The sequence below is a fragment of the Strongylocentrotus purpuratus genome, unplaced genomic scaffold (assembly GCF_000002235.5).
Source record: "Strongylocentrotus purpuratus isolate Spur 01 unplaced genomic scaffold, Spur_5.0 spur5_scaffold_8, whole genome shotgun sequence".
In the NCBI taxonomy this organism is placed as follows: Eukaryota; Metazoa; Echinodermata; class Echinoidea; order Camarodonta; family Strongylocentrotidae; genus Strongylocentrotus; species Strongylocentrotus purpuratus.
Genome location: NW_022145614.1, coordinates 9,995,830 through 10,020,295, shown reverse-complemented (window position 1 = coordinate 10,020,295; position 24,466 = coordinate 9,995,830). Strand labels below are relative to the sequence as shown.

Sequence of the window (24,466 nt, the reverse complement as noted above, 5' to 3'; positions counted from 1 at the left end):
AAATAAGTTCAAATCATACTTCTAAAATATGAGTAAATCAGTCAATCGTACCAATCTAATATGAATTCATATGCATGAAGAAAACTTAACCATCTGTTGTGCCAGTTTTCTTTAACCCTTCAAAAAGTGAGAGATGCAGGAAGAATGAGAGAGAGAGAGGGAGAGAGAGAGAGAGAGAGAGAGAGAGAGAGACGGATACAGAGATTGACAGAGAGAGAGAGAGAGAGGGGGGAGAGAGATTGACAGAGAGACAAAGAGAGAGGGAGACAGAGAGACATAGAGAGAGAGAGAGAGAGAGAGAGAGATAGATAGAGACAGAGATTGACATAGAGACAAAGAGAGAGGGAGACAGAGAGACATAGAGAGAGAGAGAGAGATAGATAGAGACAGAGATTGACAGAGAGACAAAGAGAGAGGGAGACAGAGAGACATAGAGAGAGAGAGAGATAGATAGAGACAGAGATTGGCAGAGAGACAAAGAGAGAGGGAGACAGAGAGACATAGAGAGACAGAGAGATAGATAGAGACAGAGATTGACATAGAGACTGAGAGGGAGACAGAGAGACATATAGACATAGAGAGAGAGAGATAGATAGAGACAGAGATTGACAGAGAGACAAAGAGAGAGGGAGAGAGAGAGAGACATAGAGAGACAGAGAGATAGATAGAGACAGAGATTGACAGAGAGACTGAGAAAGGGAGACAGAGAGACACAGGGAGAGAGAGAAAGAGAGAGAGAGAGAGAGAGAGAGAGGGGGGTGTGGGTGTGTGTGTGTGTGGTGTGTGTGTGTGTGTGTGTGCGTGTGTGTGTGTGTGTGTGTGGGGTCTATTATGTTGATACCTGTTCTCTTCAGTAGTCTCCGTAGACACAACCCCCTTTTTAAAATTGTTTTTAATTCTTGTGTTTCTTTGTCATGACAGTATTTGTTGAGGGATCCACACCATAAAAGCCATGCTTTTTAACGGATTCCTCCAATTTCACTTGACATGGAAATATACAGCAACATCTTTATTTGTCTTCTTGATTTAGATTGTTGGATATGATTATCTTATAATTCCTTGAAAATTAATTAAGAATAACTTAAAATGTTTTTTATGCAAAGAAAAATACTTTTAATGCTGTCTTTAATTTATTTTTTGATCTATTTGAAAATTCTGACCAGAGCATATCCTCAAAACATAATCAAAACATTTAGAATACTTAAGCAATCAGATGAAATGAAATCAAGGAATCGAGGGGGTCACAGACGAGACAAAAAGAGAAGTGAAAATAAACCGGGAGAATACGTCACCATCTAAAAATATCATATCTGAATCATACGACGAAAGGATATTTCTCATTAGTAGAGTAGGTGGGGATAACATTGCATACATTCTTCACAAATCAACATATCCTTGTTACCCGCTAACGTCTCTGACCTCACGACCGTGATCTTGAACTGATTACTAATTTCTTTTTTAAGAAGAAGAAAGAAGAAGAAGAAGAAGAAGCAAAAAGCCTCAAGTCATGGTCACTCGTCGGTCTGTCATCGTTTTCAGAGCATGACGTAGCGGAACATATTGAGCTTGGACAAATGCTGATAAATCGGGACGAGAAGAGCAAGGCCAAGTTTAGATAAATCTTAATTTGTATGTACTGTATCAACCAAAAATACTGTACTGTTCACCTATGTAAATAGGTCCATGGTTCACCGATGGAAATCCTTTAAATATTATCGTTTATAGTTTTAAAGTAGAGCGTTATTGGAGAAATAAACAAAAGAAGACGTTTTGCCATTGTCATGCCTTTCAAAGATTCTTATGCTGCTGTTAATCTTTCGAGTATGATTGAGGATTACGTATATTTCAGACATGAAAATTGATCATTACAAAATGGTGCTAATTGCTGGTGCGAGTGTGACCAAGATATCTTGTTGATCACTTATTACTGAACAATATCCAGTGATTTAACCTGGCCTTTTTACTGGCCGTGACATTGGTACGTATTGGCTAAAAGTCATGGTTGTCTCAATAATTAACCACTTAATAATCAGTTAAAGTTGAACTTCAACTTCGCTTCATATAAGTCCTATTTATTCTATCATTGACAGATTGAAAAGATATGAATTTTATTTTTGGTTATTATTTTCCTTCAAGTCTTTAGTACGATTTCCAATCAGAGAGGGTTGGCACTGATTTTGTTGCGGGGTGGGTGGGGGGGGGGGGGGGCTGTCATTAATAATACGCATTCAAATGAGAAACATCAAAGTTGAAGGATATTACCTGACATGGGATTGGTCAATATGCTTGCGGTATGAACAGAATTTGATATCTTGTGTATTGATTCGTCCGTCAAGATACTAAACACTTTATTTTAGCCTCTTCATTCGAAAATATAGAGTGATCTGTTCATTTACTATAGCCACTTAGGACTACGGATAGTTGTATTTTCCTGCGGTACAACGTATAGCAGGAAAATGTTGTATATGCGGATCCGTTTAATGATTACGTAATGGGAGTGGCGAGACGCCACGATTCCGCGAAGCGGGATGGTTTGAATAACTTAGGCAGGTGTAAGTTATTGTTTTGAGAAGGAAAGGAATGTTCAGAAAGGCATAATAAGAGAGGGAAATGGGCGTGGTAGCCATTCTAGCTTTGTCAGACACTAGATACACGACACGACTACGGGGACCGAGCCAGGAGCGACAGCTACTATACGATGGAGCCGATGGACATTGCCGAGCTTGTCCGCGGCGAAGTGAGGGATTCACAGAATACATTACTGGATAAATTAGAAACGCTTGTTTCAGATAAGCTTAATCATTTCCAGAAGGACATAAACGATTCACAAATGGCTATGAGCGAAGTACAGCTATCAAAGATGGAGGAAATAACCAACACGACGTACAAGTTTAAAAAGAAGGGAAACGAGGAGCAGTACAAGAGCAATACCAAGGTTTATCAGAAGTTGTCTGAAGCAGAATCTTTGCTGAAGAAAGACGCAGATTTGAGCAGAGCTTCTACGGCAGCACAGAACAAAATCGCCGAAGGTAAAGACATTTTAGAGCATAGGCAGAAAATCATCAAGCTTGCTGATCAATCACCTTTCGGATGGCTTACAGTTTCTGAATATGAAACCAATAGCCTAGCTCGGGATTCGGACGACGAGAAAAGAATCTGGAAGGCGGAGGCCAGAGCGAAACGCAAGATGAATCAAGCGCCTCGAAGGAAGATAGCTTCACGCAATCAGATACGTCCCTATCCAACAGATCGTCAACCAGCATCTCAGCAGTCTTCAAGGCCATGGTCAAATCCTAGCTCCAAGACAGAGGGATGGGATTTCAAGAGGAAAACGGGAGCATGCTTCGCCTGTGGTAAATTCGGGCATTGGAGGTTCGAATGCAGGGAGCTGGCATCAAGCAGAGAAGCAAGAAATGAAAAGATAAGTAAAAATTCATTTGATATTCAGTTGAATGATATGAAGGTTCATAAGAGGAATGCATTTGCAGACAAGAATGACTCCACAGAGTCAAGGCTAAATTCTGAAAAGAATTGCAAAGTTGTTACTCCGGTTGGAAGGCTTAAATCGGCAAAAGATAAATGGAAAGAAATCGGAACTAACGAATTCATATTGGATATCATTTCTGAAGGGTATAAAATACCATTCATAACTCGCCCCAAGAAAACCGAAAGTAAGAATAATAGGTCTGCTATTCAAAACGCAGAATTTGTAGGAAAGGAAATACAGAATCTAACAAGGAAAGGATGTGTTACTGAAGTTTTCCAAAAACCTGAAGTAATAAATCCACTGACAGTTGCAGGAAACAAAGAAAAACCGAGATTAGTTCTGGATTGTAGAAACATAAATCCACATCTTTTTAAGCAAAAGGTAAGATATGAAGGTGAGGATATAGCAAAGGAAATGATAGAAGAAGATGATTATATGTTCACTTTTGACTTGAAATCTGCTTACCATCATGTTGAGATATTCAGAGAACACAGAACCTATCTAGGTTTCTCTTGGGATTACGAAGATCAAAAGAGATATTTCATATTCAATGTTCTACCATTTGGTATTTCCACAGCAGGATATATTTTCACAAAATTGACAAGACCTGTAATTGCTCATTGGAGATCGCAGGGAAATAATGTGATTATGTATTTGGATGATGGCTTGGTAATTTGCAAAGATAGGATGTCTGCTATTACACTAAGCAGACAGATCAGGGAAGAGTTAAAACAGTTGGGTTTTCTAATAGCGGAGGAAAAATGCAATTGGAATCCCACAACGAGACAGACGTGGTTGGGATTAGATTGGGTAACCTCAGAAAACAAAGTGTATATCTCTCAGAGAAGAGTGGGGAAGTTGAAGAAGAACATAGAGAATCTATTAGACAGGATGCAAAGTAATGACGACATAGTGCATGTGAAGGAATTGGCTAGAGTAGCAGGTCAAATTAGCTCAATGCACACCGCAATGGGTCAAATAGTTCAAATAAGAACAAGGAATATTTGTAACAGTCTGAACACGAAGGCCAGTTGGCAGGCACCGATAAAGGTCGGAAGAGAAGCAAAAGACGAATTGAAATTCTGGTCGCACCATGTTGAAAGAATAAACGGGATAGAGATAAAGAGGTTGCCGTTTGTCGCATATACCATGTTTACAGATGCTTCTGAAACAGGTTTCGGCGGATTTGTAGCCGAGAAAGAAGATTTAGAGCTTGTGGGCAGTTGGTCAAACGTAGAAGCCGTTAAGAGCTCCACTTGGAGAGAATTAGAAGCCATGAAACGAACTTTGTTTTCATTTGAAAGAGAACTGAAGGGGCAGAATGTTCAGTTGAACACGGACAATAAGAATGTTGTGTCTATACTAAAGAAGGGCAGTAAGAAGAGTGAATTGCAAGAACAGGCTATCAGTATTCATAATAAATGTGAATCTAGCAATATTACTGTATATCCAGTATGGATAAGGAGAGAAACAAATTGCAAAGCTGATAATTTAAGTAGGAGAGGAGATAGTGATGATTGGTTTATCACAGATGAGATATTCGGATACTTGGATTCGAAATGGGGTCCATATGATATCGATAGATTTGCTAACGAGTACAATGCTAAATGTACAAAATTCAACTCCAGATGGTGGTGTAGCCAAACGAACGGTATTGATGCTTTCAGTCAAAGTTGGAAGGAAGGCAGAAATTGGTGGGTGCCGCCACCAAGACTAGTCGGACAGACTATAGTAAAAATAATGAAGGAAAAAGCGCAAGGTACTCTCATTGTACCAGTTTGGAAATCTGCGCCTTTTTGGCCCAAAATAAGCCATAATGGGGAGTTTGTGCACTTTATTAGGGAAGTTGAGTTTTTTGATTCTGGCATAACGAAGAAAGGAAGAGGAAATAACGGTATTTTTGGTAATCAGAGATACAGGTTTGGTATGGTTGCAATGGAAATTGCATTTTGATTTGTTTTTAATTTTTTACATACAGCACTAGGTGTAAGGACCGCCGTTAAGGAAGAGATGAAGCGAGCTCAAGTTACGTCATCAAAGTTCATCCAGCTGGCAGAACAGATGTCATCGTATATCATTAAATCGAGAAGCGAAAACACAAACAAGAAGTATTTCGCAGCATTTAACCGATGGGATCTATTCATCAGTGCAGAAGGAGGGAATTCTCTTCCAGCTGAATCTATTCACGTCGCCCTATATGTGACTCATCTTATTGACAAAGGACATTCATCGAGTGTCATAGAAGGTGCTGTATACGCCATTAAGTGGGCTCATAGTCTTAGAGGGTTCAGGGATCCCACAGACAATTGTTTTGTAAAGAATTTGTTGGAATCTGCCAAACGGCAATGCAAGAAAAAAGTAAACAAGAAAGATCCAGTTACTTCAGATCAAGTTAAAGAGCTATGTAAGAAGCATGTTCATACAGAGGACGCAATTTTGCTCAGAGACTTAACATTATTAATTTTGTGTTTCACGGGGTTTCTTAGATATGATGAAGCAAGATCTTTGAAGTGTAATGATGTGTCAATTTATGATGATTATATTTCTCTTAATATTGCTAAGAGTAAGACAGATCAGTATAGACAAGGTAATAGTGTAGTCATTAGTGCCGGTGTGACAGAAGCTTGTCCGGTCAAAATGGTAAAGAAGTATATCAATGTGGCTCGGATTTCTTTAGATTCCAATCATTTTTTCTTTAAACCGGCATACAGGTCTAAAGGAGTTAGTGCGCTTATAAGGAAAGACAAACCTTTAAGTTACACGACAGCTAGAGAGAGGGTAATTTCTTTGTTGAAAGAAGTATGTGGGGATGCAAATCTCGGATTGCATTCACTGAGGGCAGGTGGAGCCACTATGGTTGCTAATACATCAACTAAAGACAGATTGTGGAAAATACATGGTCGTTGGAAGACAGATAAAGCGAAGGATGGATATGTTGTAGATACATTAGATAATAAACTTGAGGTGACAAAATCCTTAATGCTTTAGGCATATTATGAATGTTTTCCATCATAGGAAACGTGTTTATTTTGGATGTGGAGTATGAATTGTCTTGGAAAAACAGATATAATGTCCGACAATATGTTTTTTTTTTTATTAAAGAAGAGTAATGAAAGAAAGGAAAGAGTAATCGTTATATGAATTCATGTAATACATTTTTTCTGCAAATAACGGTTAAGTGATTATGTTTTGTTAAATAATCAGAAAGGGATATTCGACATAAAGGATATTCAAGAAAGATGATCATTTAAATCTTGAGACGGATTAAATTGGAATAGATTGTTAAATATTTTTTTTGTTAAATTGTTCAGTGTGCTACAAGGAAATGCACCCGTGCTTTTTTACATCTAGGTCGGTCTGGCAGGCTTTTCCATAAAGATTGTTATTGATGTAATCTGTGAGTCATTAACTGAGTAATGAAGGATGAGAATATACAAGATAATGTTACCAGTACTTTGAATAACAAGGTATATGTTGTACCGTTAAGTCGTAAACTGAGAACAGGTACCCGTCTTGATGCACTTAAGAGAGAAACGGGTCAGTTCACATCACTGCAACTTTCTGTCTGACAAACAGAGAGAGAGAGAGAGGGAGAGGGAGAGAGAGGGAAAGAGAGAGAGAGAGAGAGAGAGAGAGAGGGAGAGGGAGGGAGGGAGGGAGAGAGGGAGAGAGAGAGAGAGAGAGAGAGAGAGAGAGAGAGAGAGAGAGAGAGAGAGAGAGAGAGAGAGAGAGAGAGAGAGAGAGAGAGAGAGAGAGAGAGAGAGAGAGAGAGAGAGAGAGAGAGAGAGAGAGAGAGAGAGAGAGAGAGAGAGAGAGAGAGAGAGAGAGAGAGAGAGAGAGAGAGAGAGAGAGAGAGAGAGAGAGAGAGAGAGAGAGAGAGACTGAGAGAGAAGGGGGTGAGAGGGGGAAAAGAAAAGAGGATCAATGACCTTCCATTATCGATAATGAACATAACGTCTCTTCGACCTCTGAATCTTAAATATGGGTCTCTAAACAAAGAGTTTGCCTTTCAAATATCGGTCACTTAATTACTTACCTCTGCATCTCCTAATGAAGCATAATATACGCTCCTGTTTATTTCTTGAGATTAGAGGGGGGAAAGGTTAAGTCTATAATTTGGATGTCTGAAAGCGTGCATCTTGTGTTTACAGTCAATACATTAGTTAAGGAGATGACGAGAATCTTTGCAAATACTTACAACATGTTAGAGATTACACAGCAATTATCATCTTTCTATGTTTTGAATTTTGTCACTGTCTGTTTTGTTTCGTGTAGAGGAAATTTATTGTCAGACAAATTTAATTTCCCACTTCGTCAGATAACTGTTATACTGTTCATTTCATGATGATCAGGCTTGACCAAATCAAAACGGGATGATTAAAAACACACACAAGAAAATATTAATTTAATTAAAACCTTTATTCTCCAACGTGTATTCATGATACTTGAATAACTCAACGTTGTATTCATAAGACTTTTTTTTTCTAAATCATATTTGTCGTCACAAAGAATTCTCCATGGTAACGCAATTTTCAGTCTTGTGTTGAAAATAGTGAAATAAATAATTTATTATTAAGAGCGCGTCTTTGCCTTGGTGCGGGCCTTTCCACTCTTTCCTCTGCCAGACATGATGTTGTTGATGAGTTTAGAATTATTATTACCTAGAAGAGAACTATATTCTAATGAATTCATACAAACAAATTTTAATGCCATACTTTCCATATGTTTTCTCATTGAACACTTACACTTTGTCTCTCTTTCACAGATTTTTTAATGGAGTTCACTTTTTTTCTGAGGTAAAAAGAAGAAGATTGCCTGACGTTTATCCATCATTGCTGCAAGCCTTCATGTCACACTGTCTGGAGAAAAGAAATTCTGCTGGTCTGATGAATGTTTTCCAAATTAAGACCAAACATGACATTATTCTTCGATTGATAATTTGACCTTTCTTACAACTTTGCGTTGAAAAACAACAAAAACAAGTCATACTCCAGATGTGCTCATATTATGCGTGTTGGAGCAAACTTTTCCAGGCTAACGTCCCTTCACGGAATATCGAATTTAAAGAGAAGGTTGAGTTCTGGGAAGAGGTGAAAAATAATTTGTGAGCGTTATCATTCTTATTATAAGTGTGGAAGAACATCAGATAAGACATGTTCCCTGAAAAGCATGGCTCTTCTAATACCTTCATATTCTAAATATGGCATGTAACATCGTAAAAGTGTCGTCCCATATACATCTTTCTGTGTACAGTGTTTGTAACTTTACCAAGACTTGGCCAAATTTCTTATCATTTTGATGATTCCAGAACCTTGCAATACACACAAATTCTTATATGCTAGATGATCAACCTTTTCTGGTCGATTCCACACCGTTTCTTTCACAATGCAATCGCATGACCAGAACTCAACTTCATCTTTAAAGGTACTCATAAAAAAGGTCATTAAATAATGCAACTTTACGGACTACTTCTAAAGAGCCTAAACTGGAATGATTCTGAACATGTTGAATACTACTACTATTAAACTATCTAGTCGTAGCAAAATCCCTCTAAATGACATTGATTTTGTTCCTAAAACTCCCTCAATTAACAAAACAATTCAGCAATAAATTGTATGTTTAACAAACAGATATCTGGAGTTAAAGAAATACAAATATTCATAAAAAAAATATTTGTTAAAACTGGTTAATAATGTTACGAGTAATGGAAATTAGAGGGCCGTGGAAGAAGGGGGGGGGGGGGGGGGAGGAGGGGAGGAGGAGGGCTTAAGCATCCCCACTTTTTTTATATTTTATTTTGTACCAATCATTTAAACGCCCAGGCATATTCCATGCCATTACATACAAGTAGACATCACCTGAGCGATCTACACACAGAGTTTGGCCAACTTTTTGGTTTCAGTTGGTCACAATGACGTTTATTGAGTTGTTTTGTGCTTGCCCAAGAACAATAATCGCTGAATTGTACCAAAGAGATACTACAAACTCGAACCGGGTTGGCCAAACTCTCCTATAAATCAGTGGCACGCCATCTTGCTCACTTTAGCAATTGTTTCACGGCGCCCACGTATCCTATCATATACAACAATGGGCAATTCCACGGTAACGGAAGGACACTCAGACAAGATTTTTGAACTTCAGGTTCATACTAAAAGAAATGTTTTATTAGTATGTATTAAACTATGGGGAACAAAATGTGTTTCAGTCAAGTGGAAAGCTTCATCAACTTCACAAAGTTTGGATAAACACTAATTAACTGGAAAAAACCATGTCCATTTTTATGTCCTTCCGTTACCGAGATAATTAATATGCACATTCTTAAACTACTTAACTATAATGACAATTTTTTGGGGGAGAATTAAAGGCACTTATATAGGTATTATATCTGTACTGTTTCACATCTTATACTAATAAAACAGTTCTTTTAGTATGAACCTGAAGTTCAAAAATCTTGTCTGAGTGTCCTTCCGTTACCGTGGAATTGCCCCAATGCAAAACACAATGCTATAAATAGACAGATAGTTGCAACTTAATATACTTTTCCTGCTGTGAAAAGTAGCGTATAATCAATACAATTGATAGCTAACAAATTGTCGTTTTTTCCAATTCTTTGTGCTAAATTTAGGCTCACATCACCAATGACATGCAGTATATTATTAAACAGGGATACAACGAATGTGAATCATTGTGCACTAACATGATTCCTCTGTTTCTGACCTATGTCACTTTGGTACTGTATGTTTTTTTTTTTTTTGGACGAGATACTAAATATTGGGGTTTATCTTTAAAAGGGCGACTCTATTCCAAGAAGAACTTGCTTACGATTTAGGCAGAAAACGGATAAAAAAAATTAAGTAAGGAAGCGTCTGAAGATAATCTTCATGAGATAGAGACCGCTTTACAGAATACTAAATTGACAACTCGGTCATTATGCTCTACAAACAGGATGAATATTGCCATTCGTATTATTTCATTGAAATTCATTCAGTTTACAGACACGATCAAAGTGCCTGTGTATGAATAGAAAGGGGATGAAATAGAAAAAAGAATAGAAAATAGATTTGACCTAATCCGCGAGATAGTCTAAAAAAATAATAAAAAGGAACTCGGTTTCTTGCCCCCCAACCTCTCTCTCTCTCTCTGTCTTTCTCTCTCCCTCCCTCTCTCTCTGTTTGTCAGGCAGAAAGATGCAGTGATGTGAACTGACCCGTTTCTCTCTAAGTGCATTAAGACGGGTACCTGCTCTCAGTTTACGACTAACAGTACAACATATACCTTGTTATTCAACGTACTGGTAACATTATCTTCTATGGGTAAAGTAAATGAATAGATCACTGACTCTATACTTTCGAATGAGGAGGCTAAAATGAAATGTTTAGTATCTTGACGGACAAAAGGTCGGACGACATTGGAGTCAAAATTAGTTTTAGCACTATGATCTGATGGTCAGACATGGGATATGTTACCAGCATGTGTCTGGTCAGACGTTAAACCTGATATAATTACATGGAAACTACAAGAAATGGAAGGAGAGTAGTAAGACAGCGAGAGGTAGATAGATGGACAGATAGAGAGGGAGAGAGAGAGAGAGGGAGGAAGGGAGAGAGAGGGAGGAAGGGAGAGAGAGAGAGAGAGAGGGGGAGGGAGGGAGGGAGAGGAGAGAGAGAGAGAGAGAGAGAGCAATAGATAGAGAAGAGGGCATACTGATATATTTGAAAAATGTATACATGTATTAAACTTCCAAGAATAGAAAGAAAAAAAAGGTTTTTAAGGGGAAATGGACAAAAAGAAATTACGTTAAATAGTTTATGAACATATTTCATCGTAGACGTTATGTTAAAATGAACCGCATACACATACAAAAGTGCAAATGCGTTAAAGGCATTTCCGTTTTACACCCTAGACATCAATTAAAAACCGTTATTTTCTAGGCTGTTTAAAAGCCTATCGTTAAGCTTTCCCGACAGTCACATAAACATCAACATCACAAGTCAAGAACAATAGTTTGGCCCTAATTTTTTTCCATGTGAGTGTGATATTACACGACGCCGACGTTACCTAATCACAGTGAACACTTCAGACAACCTTGCTCGATAGTCTGTACATTGCATGTTTCATCAAGGAAGAAAGCTCCTTGGATTCTTGAGGAGAAGGAGTCAATTTACTCGCAGCGCGCGAACGAGCGGGAAACAGCCAAGGCGGGCAAACGCATTTTCATCCAGTGCCGAAGTGTCGCCTGCGTCGAAGTTCATTCGTTCGCAAGACATGTGGGGACTCAGTAAACATGCCTTGCAAGAGCGTCTGAGTGCATCCACGGACGGACGTACACCTCTCTATTGGAATATAGGATTTATATTTTGATGGCTTAAGTGGGAGACAATTATTCTAAGCGTCGAGCTTCGCCCGTGAGTGAGCGTTATCAAGTCAACAGGTCTCCTAAAAGGACGGGAGATGACATCAATTAGAAATTAATGAGCTCATTAAACCGATCTCGCCTCCTGTTATCGTTAAACGCGTTTTGGATTGTATTGTCGTCTGCTTGCAGTGCGAATATTATTTTCTCATCATAACAGAAAAATCAAACCTGTATGGGAAGAGTTCGTTTCGTAATAATATTATTTGGAGTTGTTTATTTTCTTCCGCTGAAGTATTAATTGGATGGGTATAATGCCCAGCTGAATTTAAGATCGAGGAACGTTGTATATCGTCGGGTACAGGATTAATTATTTAATCTCTCACGAGACATCAGCTCAAAAGCTTATATCTCTAACCGCGTTGGATAAACATAATATTCAGGAACACAATAACAGTTGGATATATTGACTTTGTGATGCACCAACTGAATACGAATATGACGGTGGAGATATCGCCCGTCATTCAACCACCGAGTCGTGGTGTCGGCGGCCTGGGCGATGCATGCGATACAATTCTCGCCACGCTCCTAGTCGTCGGCTGCTTCATAGCCTGCAAGAGCTCCTACGATTGTCTGCGACGATGGCGAGGCAAACTCAACGTGGTCGTCGTCGGTTGCGGCCCGGTCGGCCTCACCGCAGCCCTTGTGGCCGTCCGCAGCAAGCGAGCTAAGAAGATCACCATCTTCGAGGAGAAGACGAGATCGCAGCTCATGGATCGGCCGCACCAGATCGGCATCGAGCCGAGGGCCGTGGGATTCTTGAAGAAACTCGGGGTGGATTTTGATAATATGGAAGGATGCTGGCATCAGGAAAGATTCTATACAAGGATTGGTATATTTCAAGAGTACATCCTTAGTCTGCTTCAACAGATAACCGAACCTCCTCTGGATATTAAACTAGGGACCAAGGTAAGCACATGAGCCCGTTCGTAAACTCTTTAAAAGATTCGCTGAAGTCCAAGGTTTTTTTTTAATGATTTATTTAGTGTTATAGATTGTCTCATTCCCGTTGCATACGAGGCGTCATTGCCCACTACGTCATTACCTGCGCTAATCGAGTCGGTGAAGCCAATTAGCGCATACGCCAGTAATACAACGCAATGTTTGCACCGTTCACTTTGCAATAACTGTTTGTACGATGCGACTCTCACTTACGACTTGGTGCGTCAGAGACGGCCTAACACAATGACTTAAAGTCATTGAAGCCGTCCTATAACGCAGGCAATTAACGCCTCATGTGCAACGTACATTAACGTATTCCAGAAACGTCAGAAATCAAATTCTTAAGATTGTAACACGATGATCGTAAAGTCTTTCATGAAAACAACTCCAGGGCAATTTGAATGCCCCATTATATTGCTTAAGGAAATCATGCTGTTTTAACGTATCCCATTTCAATGAATGATGCACTGCAGGCCATTGCGTTTGCCCTCAGGTTCATTTATCGAAAGTCTTTGCGATCGAGTTACATGCGCTACAGGACGTTATCAGCTCTATCATAGTTGTTCCACCCGGCCAGTGCGTGAACTTGACATATTAATGTACATTCATACAGTCCCGAAGTGATTATAATTCACTATGCTTTTTTAATGAGTAATGTAATATACCTCATGATGACGTCCGTAGTTGCGTTTGAACCGTCTGCACCCTTTAGGAAGTCATATTGTTTTTTTCTTTTTGCACTTCACATGCTTAAATGTTTTGGCATGAAACGTACGTCTTTCGGATGGTGACGTTAAAGGTCGGTCCCCAGACGTAAATAATCATACATGAATGATACACGTCTGTACAAGCCTAATTACACACACACACACAGTACTGAAATGTAATATTGAAGTCTCAGACAAGGCTAAATGTACTCTATCATTTTCAAATGAAACCATTTTTGCAAAGTTCTTTATGCATAAGATTATGTCGGAAATTTGCAATCGAATGACTGTGGGTCATTGTTTTAGAAATGCCCCTTTTACCTTTTTTTTCTTCGAATTCCCTTTACCATGTTTTCGAATTGCATCAAAACAGTCATGACCACACTAGTCTTTAAATGTCTATTTTTAGTATAAAATTGTCACTCTATGTTTTACATTTTTGTTTTAAAAAATTGTTTTGCAATCCGTATAGTAGCCAAACCATTTTGCGTCAAACCCCGAATGAGTTGAATATCACTTTGAAATGTCAATGCCCCGGAAATCGGCCGACGTTTCGTTACCTGTTATTGTCGTGTATCCGTGTAATGTTTCCAGACAACACCGAGCACCCGAGCCACTTTCAACATTTCCTCAACTTTCTTTAACATTAAAGGTAAAGACCAGTATTGGAAACGCCCCAATTTCAAAAAATGAAATGGAAGCTCTCATTACCAATCATGTGAAAGAATATGTTTTGACTAATACATGATGATAAAAAAATTGCCGGGAAACCGCCTACTAATTCATATATTTGGTAAATTTGTTTTTCTCATGGTCTGTGAGAGATATAGGGAAGTCCCATATACATCTTTCTGTGTATAGTGCTTGTAACTTTATGAAGAATGTGCCAAATTTCTTATCATTTTGATGATTCCAGAACCTTGCAGATGCTAGATGCTAGATGATCAACCTTTTCTGATCGATTCCACAACGTTTCTTTCACAATGCAATAGCATGACCATAACTGGCCTTTACCTTTAAAAAAACGTGAGCTAACTACATAGAAAGTGATGAGTTTAGTTGGGGCAATGTAACTTTTTTTTCCCTTTCTATTGACGCATGAATGTTCCTTGACCTATCTCAGGATACATTTCGACGCCCATGAACCACGAACTACATATAGCCTTAGAAGAGTAAATTCATAGTTCATGAAATTTAGTACGTGCTGTCAAAGACCCATGAATAGGAGAGGAAAATCAAAAAACGGCTGAAAAATGGTTACAATTTAATATTTCGGAAAGTATAAATTGAATGTGTCCAAACCTGTAGAGTATATTTAACACTGTATTAATATTAATGCGTCATGTGCATTATCCTTTGTCTTGGGAGGGTTAAGAAATCCGTCTTAAAAGACAACATTCTCAAAATATGGAGAATACGAGGAAGGTTTGGACGTGCAAAGATGAGACAGATCTTGAAACAGTTAAATCCATAATTGTTGACCGATCGAATTGGCACTTTCGAACCTCTTACAAGGGGTAAAGACGTGATTGTTTGGAATGATTTTGGACTGGGTAGTCGCTTGACTTTTTGTCACTTTTCCGATGGAATGATAGTAATGTTTATCCCTGTGAATTTGGCCGTCGAAGTTTAAATAGTTGAGTGAATGGTTCTCTTTATACTCTTGATAACATTTACTACAGTGTACCACGTTTTACAGTGTTTAGTATTAATCCAATTCTTCCCTCAGTTGCTTTTAATCTTCTTCAAAAATAAACCTTTTCGCCATTCATTCTGACGAAAGACCACTGTGCTCCATCGTCGATGACTTGGTCGGGAAAACCCTCCGATACACTTTTAATTTTCAAATTGATAAGAAGGGAATTTTGTTATTGCATTATATTTCCAATTATATTCTTAAGGCCTCTGCGCTGATCTCTTTGATCCGGTTAATTCAATCAACGTGATGAACAGCAGATGAGGTTTTTGAATTTCCCATCTTTTTCTTCATTTTCTCTCTCTCTCTCTCTCCCCCCCCCCTCTCTCTCTCTCTCTCTCTTTGTTACTCTGTCTGCCCGTCTCTTGTTCTCTTTATTTCGTGCTTCCTTTTTTTCCTCTCTACTTCTGTCTCTTTCTCTTTCCATTGTATCTCTTTTTATTTTCTTAATTCCTATCTGTCTCCTCTTTCTCTCTCTCCCTAAAATGTAACTAAATTCCCAGCCAAGTTGAAGCTAAATTAAAAAGAATAAGAGGTCGTGTGATAGTCAAAATGACGTAGAAGGCGAATATTTTCATTGTTAATTGATGGAAATGTGATTAGCAAAACCAGCACAAAATTTGTGTAATACATGTATAGTGTCTTTATCCTCACCTAGTATATCAAATCGTGTTTTCAGTATCAATATGATTTGTTCACGTTATTATTTCCACATGATATAAATTCTAACGTGTTCTACAAGCGTGTAAACTAGTTTCTTCAAGATGGAGTCTCAAGGAATTGACAACAGGTAGCCTCGCACGTACTTACTTCTTGGAAGTTTGAAGAAGGAAAGAAACAATCGAAATTTGGGGGGAGATTTCCCTTTTATCTTCACTCTGTGGAGAAACCACTCTCCTCTTGTCAAGGTTAACTAGTAATTATGAAGAAGGAAAGTAATTTATAAAAAAAAAAATCGAAATGTTTACAGAACATTTGTCAATCAACGTGTTTATTCTATCGTTGTTGGGCAGAATTTTAATTTCCTGTTCGGTATCGTCGTTTTGTCGTCGTCTGACAGCTCAAAGGCGCGTACATGTTTTCTTGTGAATTTGGCGTGAAAATCGTCCTGCCTGTGACGTCTTGGCTCATGCAGGTTTATTTTCCTCCGCACGGTTGTCACGTACAGTAATCCCACTCGGCTGAGTGATATTTAATGTTCCTATATAACGACTCGAACCGTCGCGACGTTTTTTTTCTTTTCGAAAGGGGTGAGCGATAAGGCACTGAATTTCGTTGAAAATAATCGTGCAACCGCAAAGGAAGAAAAAGGGAGAGAGAGAGAGAGAACGATGAAGAAAGGCGGTTCGCAAAACATTCCAATTTGCATATAGGTCGATTAGTCTACATGATCCAACCATTGTACAAGTTAAACTTTTGAAACAGGACCATAGCTAAAATGTTGATTAAATTTCAGGAACAGGAACAAAATTCAGAAAGCACGCTGAAATCGAAAATCTGTCTAAATCTCCGAGCTTAATTTTCCATTGTAACGTAATTTGGGGAAAGCAGTCCCATTAATTTGTCGTACGCTGAAATGTCATGAAAATCTTTTTCTTTACTTCATAATGTTGTCCCCAATGGGATGTTCTCAGTATGGCATGCATCTTCCAAGAACAAAAAAAGAAGAAGATATTTGGGGATCAGCAACAAGATTGTATAGAGAAATTACGTTTGAGTCAAGTGGGAGACATGACATCCATACCTGAGCGAAACGAAGAAGAATACAACTACAAGAGATAACTATGGATAACAGAAAAAGAGGGGGTGGTTATTCAGAAGTACTCATAAAAACACACAATGCAAGAATAATGCAAACCTGTTTCAAATCTACTCCGGCACTGTAAATAATATATCATTGTTATCGAATGTCTTGGATGTTCCCAAAATAGTTTATCCTAACTACATCTGAAGCGCCCACATCATCAAAAACCCATTTTAACATAACTCCCGTTGCCCTATAAAGCTGTAACGTTAACGTCGATACGATTTAAGTGGTATGAGAGCTTTTATCTTCTCTGCCCGTCGTCGGTAAGCTGTTTACTTACTTTCAAATCCACTTTTGATCCGAAAACATTATTTTTCACCGAAGTGAATTTCTAAGCCACACAAGTACGTTAAAATATGTTGTTGTTGTTTTGTTCTGTGTTTGCTTTTTGGGTGTAGCCAGATATTATTTCGATGCCATGTATTTTTGTACTAACTGCAAATGTGGATTTTGACTGGCATAACCTATTTCTCTTAATAGAATATTCGCCTTTATCGTTCTGAGGTAAATGACGAATTAATTCCTGACTAAATAAATATTATTGACTCGAGAATAGCATTATTATTACAAGGAGCTATGTACATGATATAACTGTTTGATAATATTTGCCAATTAGGCTACGCTACATCATGCCTTTATACGGCTTTATCCAGAAAAAATATTGATGATAATTTTTTAAAAGATTAAAAAAATAAACGACAAACATGTTATCATTGTTGAAAACAACTTATCAAGAAGGACGAAAACATACAGAGAGAGAGAGAGAGAGAGAGAGAGAGAGAGAGAGAGAGAGAGAGAGAGAGAGAGAGAGAGAGAGAGAGAGAGAGAGAGAGAGAGAGAGAGAGAGAGAGAGAAGGGGGTGTCTATAATGATGTTATAACGTTGGGTATTGTTCCTTTCAAATCAGCAGTAGCCATCGCTATGTTGAAAGTCTTCGTCTTCACATAAATCACATTAATGTAAGGAATACCTTATGATTGACAGCCCGCCTTATTTGTCCTGAATTCCTAGTTTTTATGATTTACCGTGGTCTGGATTTGGTATTTTTCATCCGATGTTCTTTCTAATTTCTGTCCACGGTTGAACGACTGACGAAATAATTCAAAGAAAATGAAAAAAATACATTGAGAAAGAGGAAATCTGCAATATTATTTCCACTGAACATCAACGAAGTGTTTTTTCAAACATAGTAGGCCTGTTGACGAACTGTTCTTTGATAATTATGGCCGTAGAAAATAGACGTTTTACGTCAAAGTTCCTCGTATCAATGTAAATATATTCTTTTGGAATTTTAGCTTACATTATCATGATTATCACCCTTTTTCGTCTGGCAGTGTCACTTTTTCCCCTTTCTCTTTTTTTCTCTCCATCGCTCCCTCCCTTGCACGTCTCACCCTCCTCCCTCTCGCCCCCGCCCCCTCCCTGTCTCCGTCTCTCTCTTTTTTCTCTCTCTTTTCGACTATCTCCCCATGGTCTGTCCGTCTGCTGTTTCTGTGCTATAATGTCTCTCTCTCTCTCTCGTTCTTCCCCCTCTCTCTCTCTCTCTCTCTCTCTCTCTCTCTCTCTCCCTCTCCCTCTTCCTCTCCCTCTCTTGCCTCGCCCTACCTCTCCCTCTTTCTTTCGTTTACTTCTCCATTTTTCGTATCTCTGTCCAGTTTAGTGCTGGTATTGTTTTCCTCAAACCTCGAGAAAAACAATATTCCCTTTCGGAGTGCAATTTGTTGATTGATTTTGTCACAACGAACTTTATATTCATACTTCATAATATACTCATCTAAAAAGATTATGAACTTACCATACAAGAGATAGCAAGTGCTTTTCCCAAAGGTGCAGTCTGCTCCTCGAGACTATATACGGGATTTTTTTCTTCTTCTACCGCATCCCCCGATAGCCGCCGTTGCTAGGCAACGCGTGGGCTCATGAAGATGCGGAAATTCCCTGAAGGGTATCACCGTACCTCAGGACACCCCTTCTTCCTGCAATCTGGCAGAGAAACCCATTATATACTCTCCGATGAACGTAGCCATCGTGTCTGAACACCTGTCACAGATAGAAAAGGAAGATGGGCGACAGATAATTCGGTACAAAAATAATCGGAAGTACACCTTGGCAAAAGAAATGTAGGCCCTAATGCCTAGTTCACAGGCAGGAATGTGCGATATTAAACGCTCGTTAAATGTAGGAAGTCACGTTCATAATGTAGTTGGAGATCCCTTTGTTTGTAGAATCTACCCTCAACAGAGTTACTTAAAGTAGTTTTAAATGGGTTAGACTATGATCGTTTTAAGTGGATTCAACTCCATAGGAGAAGATTCCAAGTTTGAATAATAATAATTCGAGATCGGGATTCCATGACATTTGCTCCGGCGACAATTGCTCCGCTGTAAATTTCATACACTAATCGAATGGCTAACTTCAACCCTGGATTCAACACTATACCCTACCCTAAACCTAACCCTAAACCTAACATAAAACCCTATTGAAACCCTAACCCTAACCCTACATCTTAGACGAAATAAAGCCCGGAGCAATTGTCGCAGGAGCAAATGTCGTGTCACCGAGATCGGACAGTCAGCATGTTAAGGTGGCAGTGAAAATGACAAATCAGAGTACAATATTGGAATTTTCTTGTAAAAGAAGTGCATTTTCCATGGAAGTGCGTGTCATTCGTGTGGGTCTCTTTTATCCCTATGTCATATTACATTCTTTTCCTCGTCATCTCTCAACACGACAGATTACTGGTATCGATCTCGAACCACGGTCGAGTCTACGCGTGTCGTGACGTCACTCTAAAGTCAGCACGTGAGGTCACACGAAGTTCATTGTGACATCACATAGGTATTAGCAAGGGAATAGATCTTGATGTTGTTTTCTTCTCAACCTTTACTTGTTTTGTTTCTCATGTAATACAGAAACTTCGTGAACGAGGCTGAGCGAATCGTCTGCACTTTCATTATGACTGTCTGTAGGCTGGAGCCATAGATCAATGTACTTTCATGACGATATTCAATACGTCACATACTGTAAATACGTATTTGTTTACATGTATTTCCAAATAATATTCATTCAATTTAATCATCATCATCCATCAAAATTCAAATGAAATATAAATATTATTGTGTCAATGCAGCTATGACAGTGGAAGAGATGATCATCAAGAAATTGTTTTGGCTGTACAATAGGAGGCAACTAAACAGAACGAAATAAACCCTTTACAATGATTACATCATGATAGTACGAAAAATAATCATCAAATAAATACAACATTCTATACTTTTAATAGCGCACCTGTGACTATAAAATATAAATTTCAATTGCAAATAATCTGGTAAAGCAATGATAAATACAATCGAGCATGCAACAAAAAAAAACAGTGAAGATATAATGGGAAACAAAGTCCATGTCGTCATTCTATACATGACATATTTTGTTGATTTGCATTTTCCGCCTCCCGCCATTGTAAGGCTCCCATACAAAATCGTCCAACCTTGCCCGTTTCAACGTCAAACTGAGGGCGAGCGTTCATCAGTACCGTCTCTAGTTGATATTGGCCTGCGCTGAATAAGTTAACCAAAGTTCAAGATGACATTCAATATGTTTATTCTTGTTTTGTGAAGTAACCGTTATTAAAACGGCATTCAATTCAAGTCAATTCAATTCAAGTGTATTCATGCTGTTATCATTTCCACGTGCTTATTGCAATACGCATCTCTTTTCTAATTAAATCCATTACGACCTTTAATAGTACATTGATTTAAGAAAGATAGTCATATATTTCTCTAAAATTTCTATCATGTTTGTTGTGCGAGATTGCTGTAGAACAGGCAGTCAAACTTAAATGCTATTCCATGTAAATTTTCAGTCGCTCATTATATTAAATAGCTGTTTCTTTTTGTTGACTTCTTCTACTCATATTATACTCTTAAAATTATGATTTACGTGTGAAAGTCGCTGTTGAACAGGGAGTCAGACTCGAATATTAAAATCCAAATCATTGTTAATAATTTCTTCTTCTTTTTTTTCCAGTAAGAATCCCCTTCTTTTTAACATTTTGAAATTCGATACATCGCAAACAGTAGTAGAACAAGATATACTGAAGAAAAAAAGATATTCACATTTTCCTTCCAAACACAATATGAAACTAATACGTGATCACATGGCCGTGATGGCACAAACCTCTTTCATTTTCGTAAGAAAATGAAGTAAACACAAAAAAGTTTTTGAAAAGATATAGGCTAAGTAGTTACACAAGTGGACTGTCATATTTCTGCTGGTAGGCCTCGTGATCAGCCAAAAATAACTATCCTTGGAAAGGTTTGTTAGTTTGGGATGTTAAAAATACTTAGAATCATTAGATAATGTTGCGTGTTATAATTGTTATCATTTCGTAACGTTTACGTGTTTAACTATTGTGGTAATCTATACCGTTTATATTTTCCTTGAAGGCTATATTACAGGTGCCATGCAAGGCTTTCACATGAATAGTGAGAGAGAGAGTGAGAGATAAAGAGAGAGAGAGAGAGAGAGAGAGAGAGAGAGAGAGAGAGAGAGAGAGAGAGAGAGAGAGCCAGCGGCATAGCTTGGAGCATGATGTATCATTGGCGGGGGGGGGGGTACATCTCTTGTACTACAGGTTGTTGAAATACAAATTAATATAGCCACCGGTTCATGTTATGTAGTGTGGGAGGGGGGTCTGATATTGCATTATAGTGTTCCTTACCCCCTCTTTTTGTCTTCCGATGCGATAGGGGATGCAAGTGCCCCCGTGCCCCCTCCCGTCTTCCCACGTAGCCGTGTCACTGACTGCCAAGTGTGAAAGGTTCTTTTCCCGCAAACCGTCCCATCTTCGAGACAGTGCATCCACCTTGTCTTGATACAATCCATCACCACCCTTTATAGGATCAATCTCATTAATGAGAAGTTTGACTTTTTGGCAAAGGCGATACAAATAATTTGCGAGCTTCCCATTCTTGTGGGGAATTCACATATGAATGTCCTCTGAAATGGATTCCTTCTTCATCGCTCAGATATTCGAAATATAACTAGAAACAGCTTTTCAATTTTGACCAAACATGTGTGTGTAGTCCCACATACCTATATTCGCTGCATTGATTTTAACTGTATCTGATTTTCAGCACAATTTAGTTTATATCTTATCACCTTCATGATTTCAAAATCTCTGAAAATATTAGTTCTACCTAACCCAACTTTCTCAACGGTTTATTTTACATTGTAATCGCGTTACAAAAAATAATGTGTATTATCTGTAAACATGTAAAAAACAACGGAATAACTAAGTTGCAAGTCTTGTCAACCAGACGCATAAGGCCGAATAGAATAAGTTTTAGGTTCTTATCTCGTCCTCCTTCCTTTACTCGTCCATCCTCCATTTTATTGTTAATTTATATATTTGTTCTGAAATTCAATATATAAGAATCTGAGGAGATCTAGACAATGAGGTTAAAAGAAAGGGATTTTTTAAAAAATTAAAATGCACTTTAACCTTGCTTTTAGTCTCTGTATAGTGCCATGTACCAACGACAATTCGAATTGAGAAATTTTGCGTTGAAATTGACCCAATAGCATTTTTATTATGTACATTTAAAATGTCGTATATAAACTATTTAACAACATGGAATCTCCTCCTCATAGTCGGGAAGTCCGGACGAGTAACTAGGAATGAATTTGACTTGACCTATAACAGCCACTCGATCTATCCTATTAGTATCCAGGAAATTTCAATACGTCACCACCTCTCTCTCTCTCTCTTCAACTCTTTCGACGTTGTTAGGCAACGCTTAGAAATTGACTCATGCTAATGACAATTGTAAACGCCGTTTACAATGGACGTTGGATGAAATTGCTGAGAGTAATTAAGTCCTGCTGTCGGACATTAGCAAAGTTTGTTTGCTCTTTGTATGTGATGAGTGATTCAGACTTTATAATTTTGGAGTTTGATAAGAGTGACAGAACAGAGCAATTTGCAGATGGAGACAGTATCGTCGTTTGCTCTTCCATCTCTTTCTCTCTCTCTCTCTCTCTCTCTTTCTGTCTATCTGTCTCTCTGTCTCTCCCTCTCTCTCTCTTTCTCTCTACCCCATCTCCTTTTCTTCCTCTCTGTATGTGTCTGTCTGTCTCTATCTCTGTCTATCTGTCTCTCTATATCCCTCTTTCTCTCACTGTCCCCTATTCCCCCCCCTCTCTCTCTCTCTCCCTCTCTCTGTCTCCCCCTCTTTCTCTCTCTCTCCCTCAGTCTCTCAATCTCAGTCCTTAACCTACTTCCAGATCTTCCACTCTACCCTGTGGCCCATTTGATCTTCCATGCCTCAGCGTATTACAGTAGGTATACATGTACCATACCTGTATTTTGATCGTTTCAGATCAAGAGCCACTTCTGCTTTTACCAATTTAGAACCCCAAACAGTCCAACCATAACAAAGTACTTGCAAGAAACAATTCACCAAAACCGTGGTACGCAATCAGTCAATATAGGACTGTGCTGCACGTCCAAGCGCTAGAGTTGTTCACGGTTCCAAGCTTCTCGAGTTCCTCTATACTTAAAACATTCCCACAACGCAGGCATATATCCCATCTTGTTCTATACTATATCGAACCCTTCCATAATAAGCTGCAGACACCTGAATAACAAGGGCATTGTATTACAGTTTACCACTCTTTAATCAAATTCATCTTAATCATCGTAGGAACACATTGTTTACGTGCATGCCCGTATTCAATTCTAATCCATGCTCTAAACTACAACCAAACCCTTTTATCTGACACCTTAACAATTAATGGCAATCCATTACACCTTAACAATGATGGTTCTAATGATGCACTTAATTTTAATAACATGGCGTACATTCGGTCTCGATCAATGTTCTTAAGTACATCGTTTTATAACCGACACCTTGGCAGTTTATCACTCGTGCTGTCTAGAAAGACCACATAAATATATTCAGTGGTCAGTTTCTGGTACTCCGACATTTTCTCCTTGCGACATTAGCTCCGGGCTGCGTCATTTTTTTCTGCGGCACAGATTGGGGCTTAAAAAAAAAAAAGAGGTCTTGATTTAACCCTAACCCTAACCCTAACCCTAACCCTAAACTGTCCCATAGGCTCAACACGCACCTAACCCAATCTGTGCCGCAGAAAAAAATAACGCCTCCAGGCTTTGATTCGTCAAAGGTATAATAAAGCTAGGGTTAGGGTTGCATTTGGGTTTTAGGAAAGGTTTACGATTAGGTTTTGTTTAAGGCAAATTGTTGGGACCAGGGTCAACGTTAGAGATTCGGTTAGCATGTTTAGTGTAGGAAATTGATAGCGAAGCAATTGTTGCTGGAACATATTCAGCGCGGCCCCCTTGCTATTTACCTTTCACGGCCTCGACAAACAAATTTTCCTACGTACCCTT

The 24,466-nt window shown here is 38.6% G+C and overlaps 2 protein-coding genes across 5 annotated transcripts in view; both read left to right on the top strand.

Annotated features, from left to right (window-relative positions):
- The first annotated feature begins 2,427 nt into the window (after positions 1-2,427).
- Positions 2,428-6,606, top strand: LOC115920285. 4 transcript variants are annotated; one of them, XM_030975785.1, is made up of 2 exons: positions 2,428-3,421; positions 5,469-6,606. In XM_030975785.1, exon 2 carries the CDS (start codon positions 5,498-5,500, stop codon positions 6,473-6,475), a length of 978 nt encoding a protein of 325 aa, XP_030831645.1. In that variant the 5' UTR covers positions 2,428-3,421; positions 5,469-5,497; the 3' UTR covers positions 6,476-6,606. The 4 variants fall into 2 exon arrangements, with proteins under 4 accessions (XP_030831645.1, XP_030831648.1, XP_030831646.1 ...); XM_030975786.1 differs by having other exon boundaries at positions 5,460-6,606.
- A 5,732-nt stretch (positions 6,607-12,338) lies between these two features.
- Positions 12,339-24,466, top strand: part of LOC576450 — a 75,548-nt gene continuing 63,420 nt past the window's right edge. Inside the window, exon 1 of the mRNA XM_776757.5 lies at positions 12,339-12,809. Coding sequence (XP_781850.4) covers positions 12,339-12,809 — 471 coding nt within the window. The remainder of the gene's footprint in view (positions 12,810-24,466) is intronic.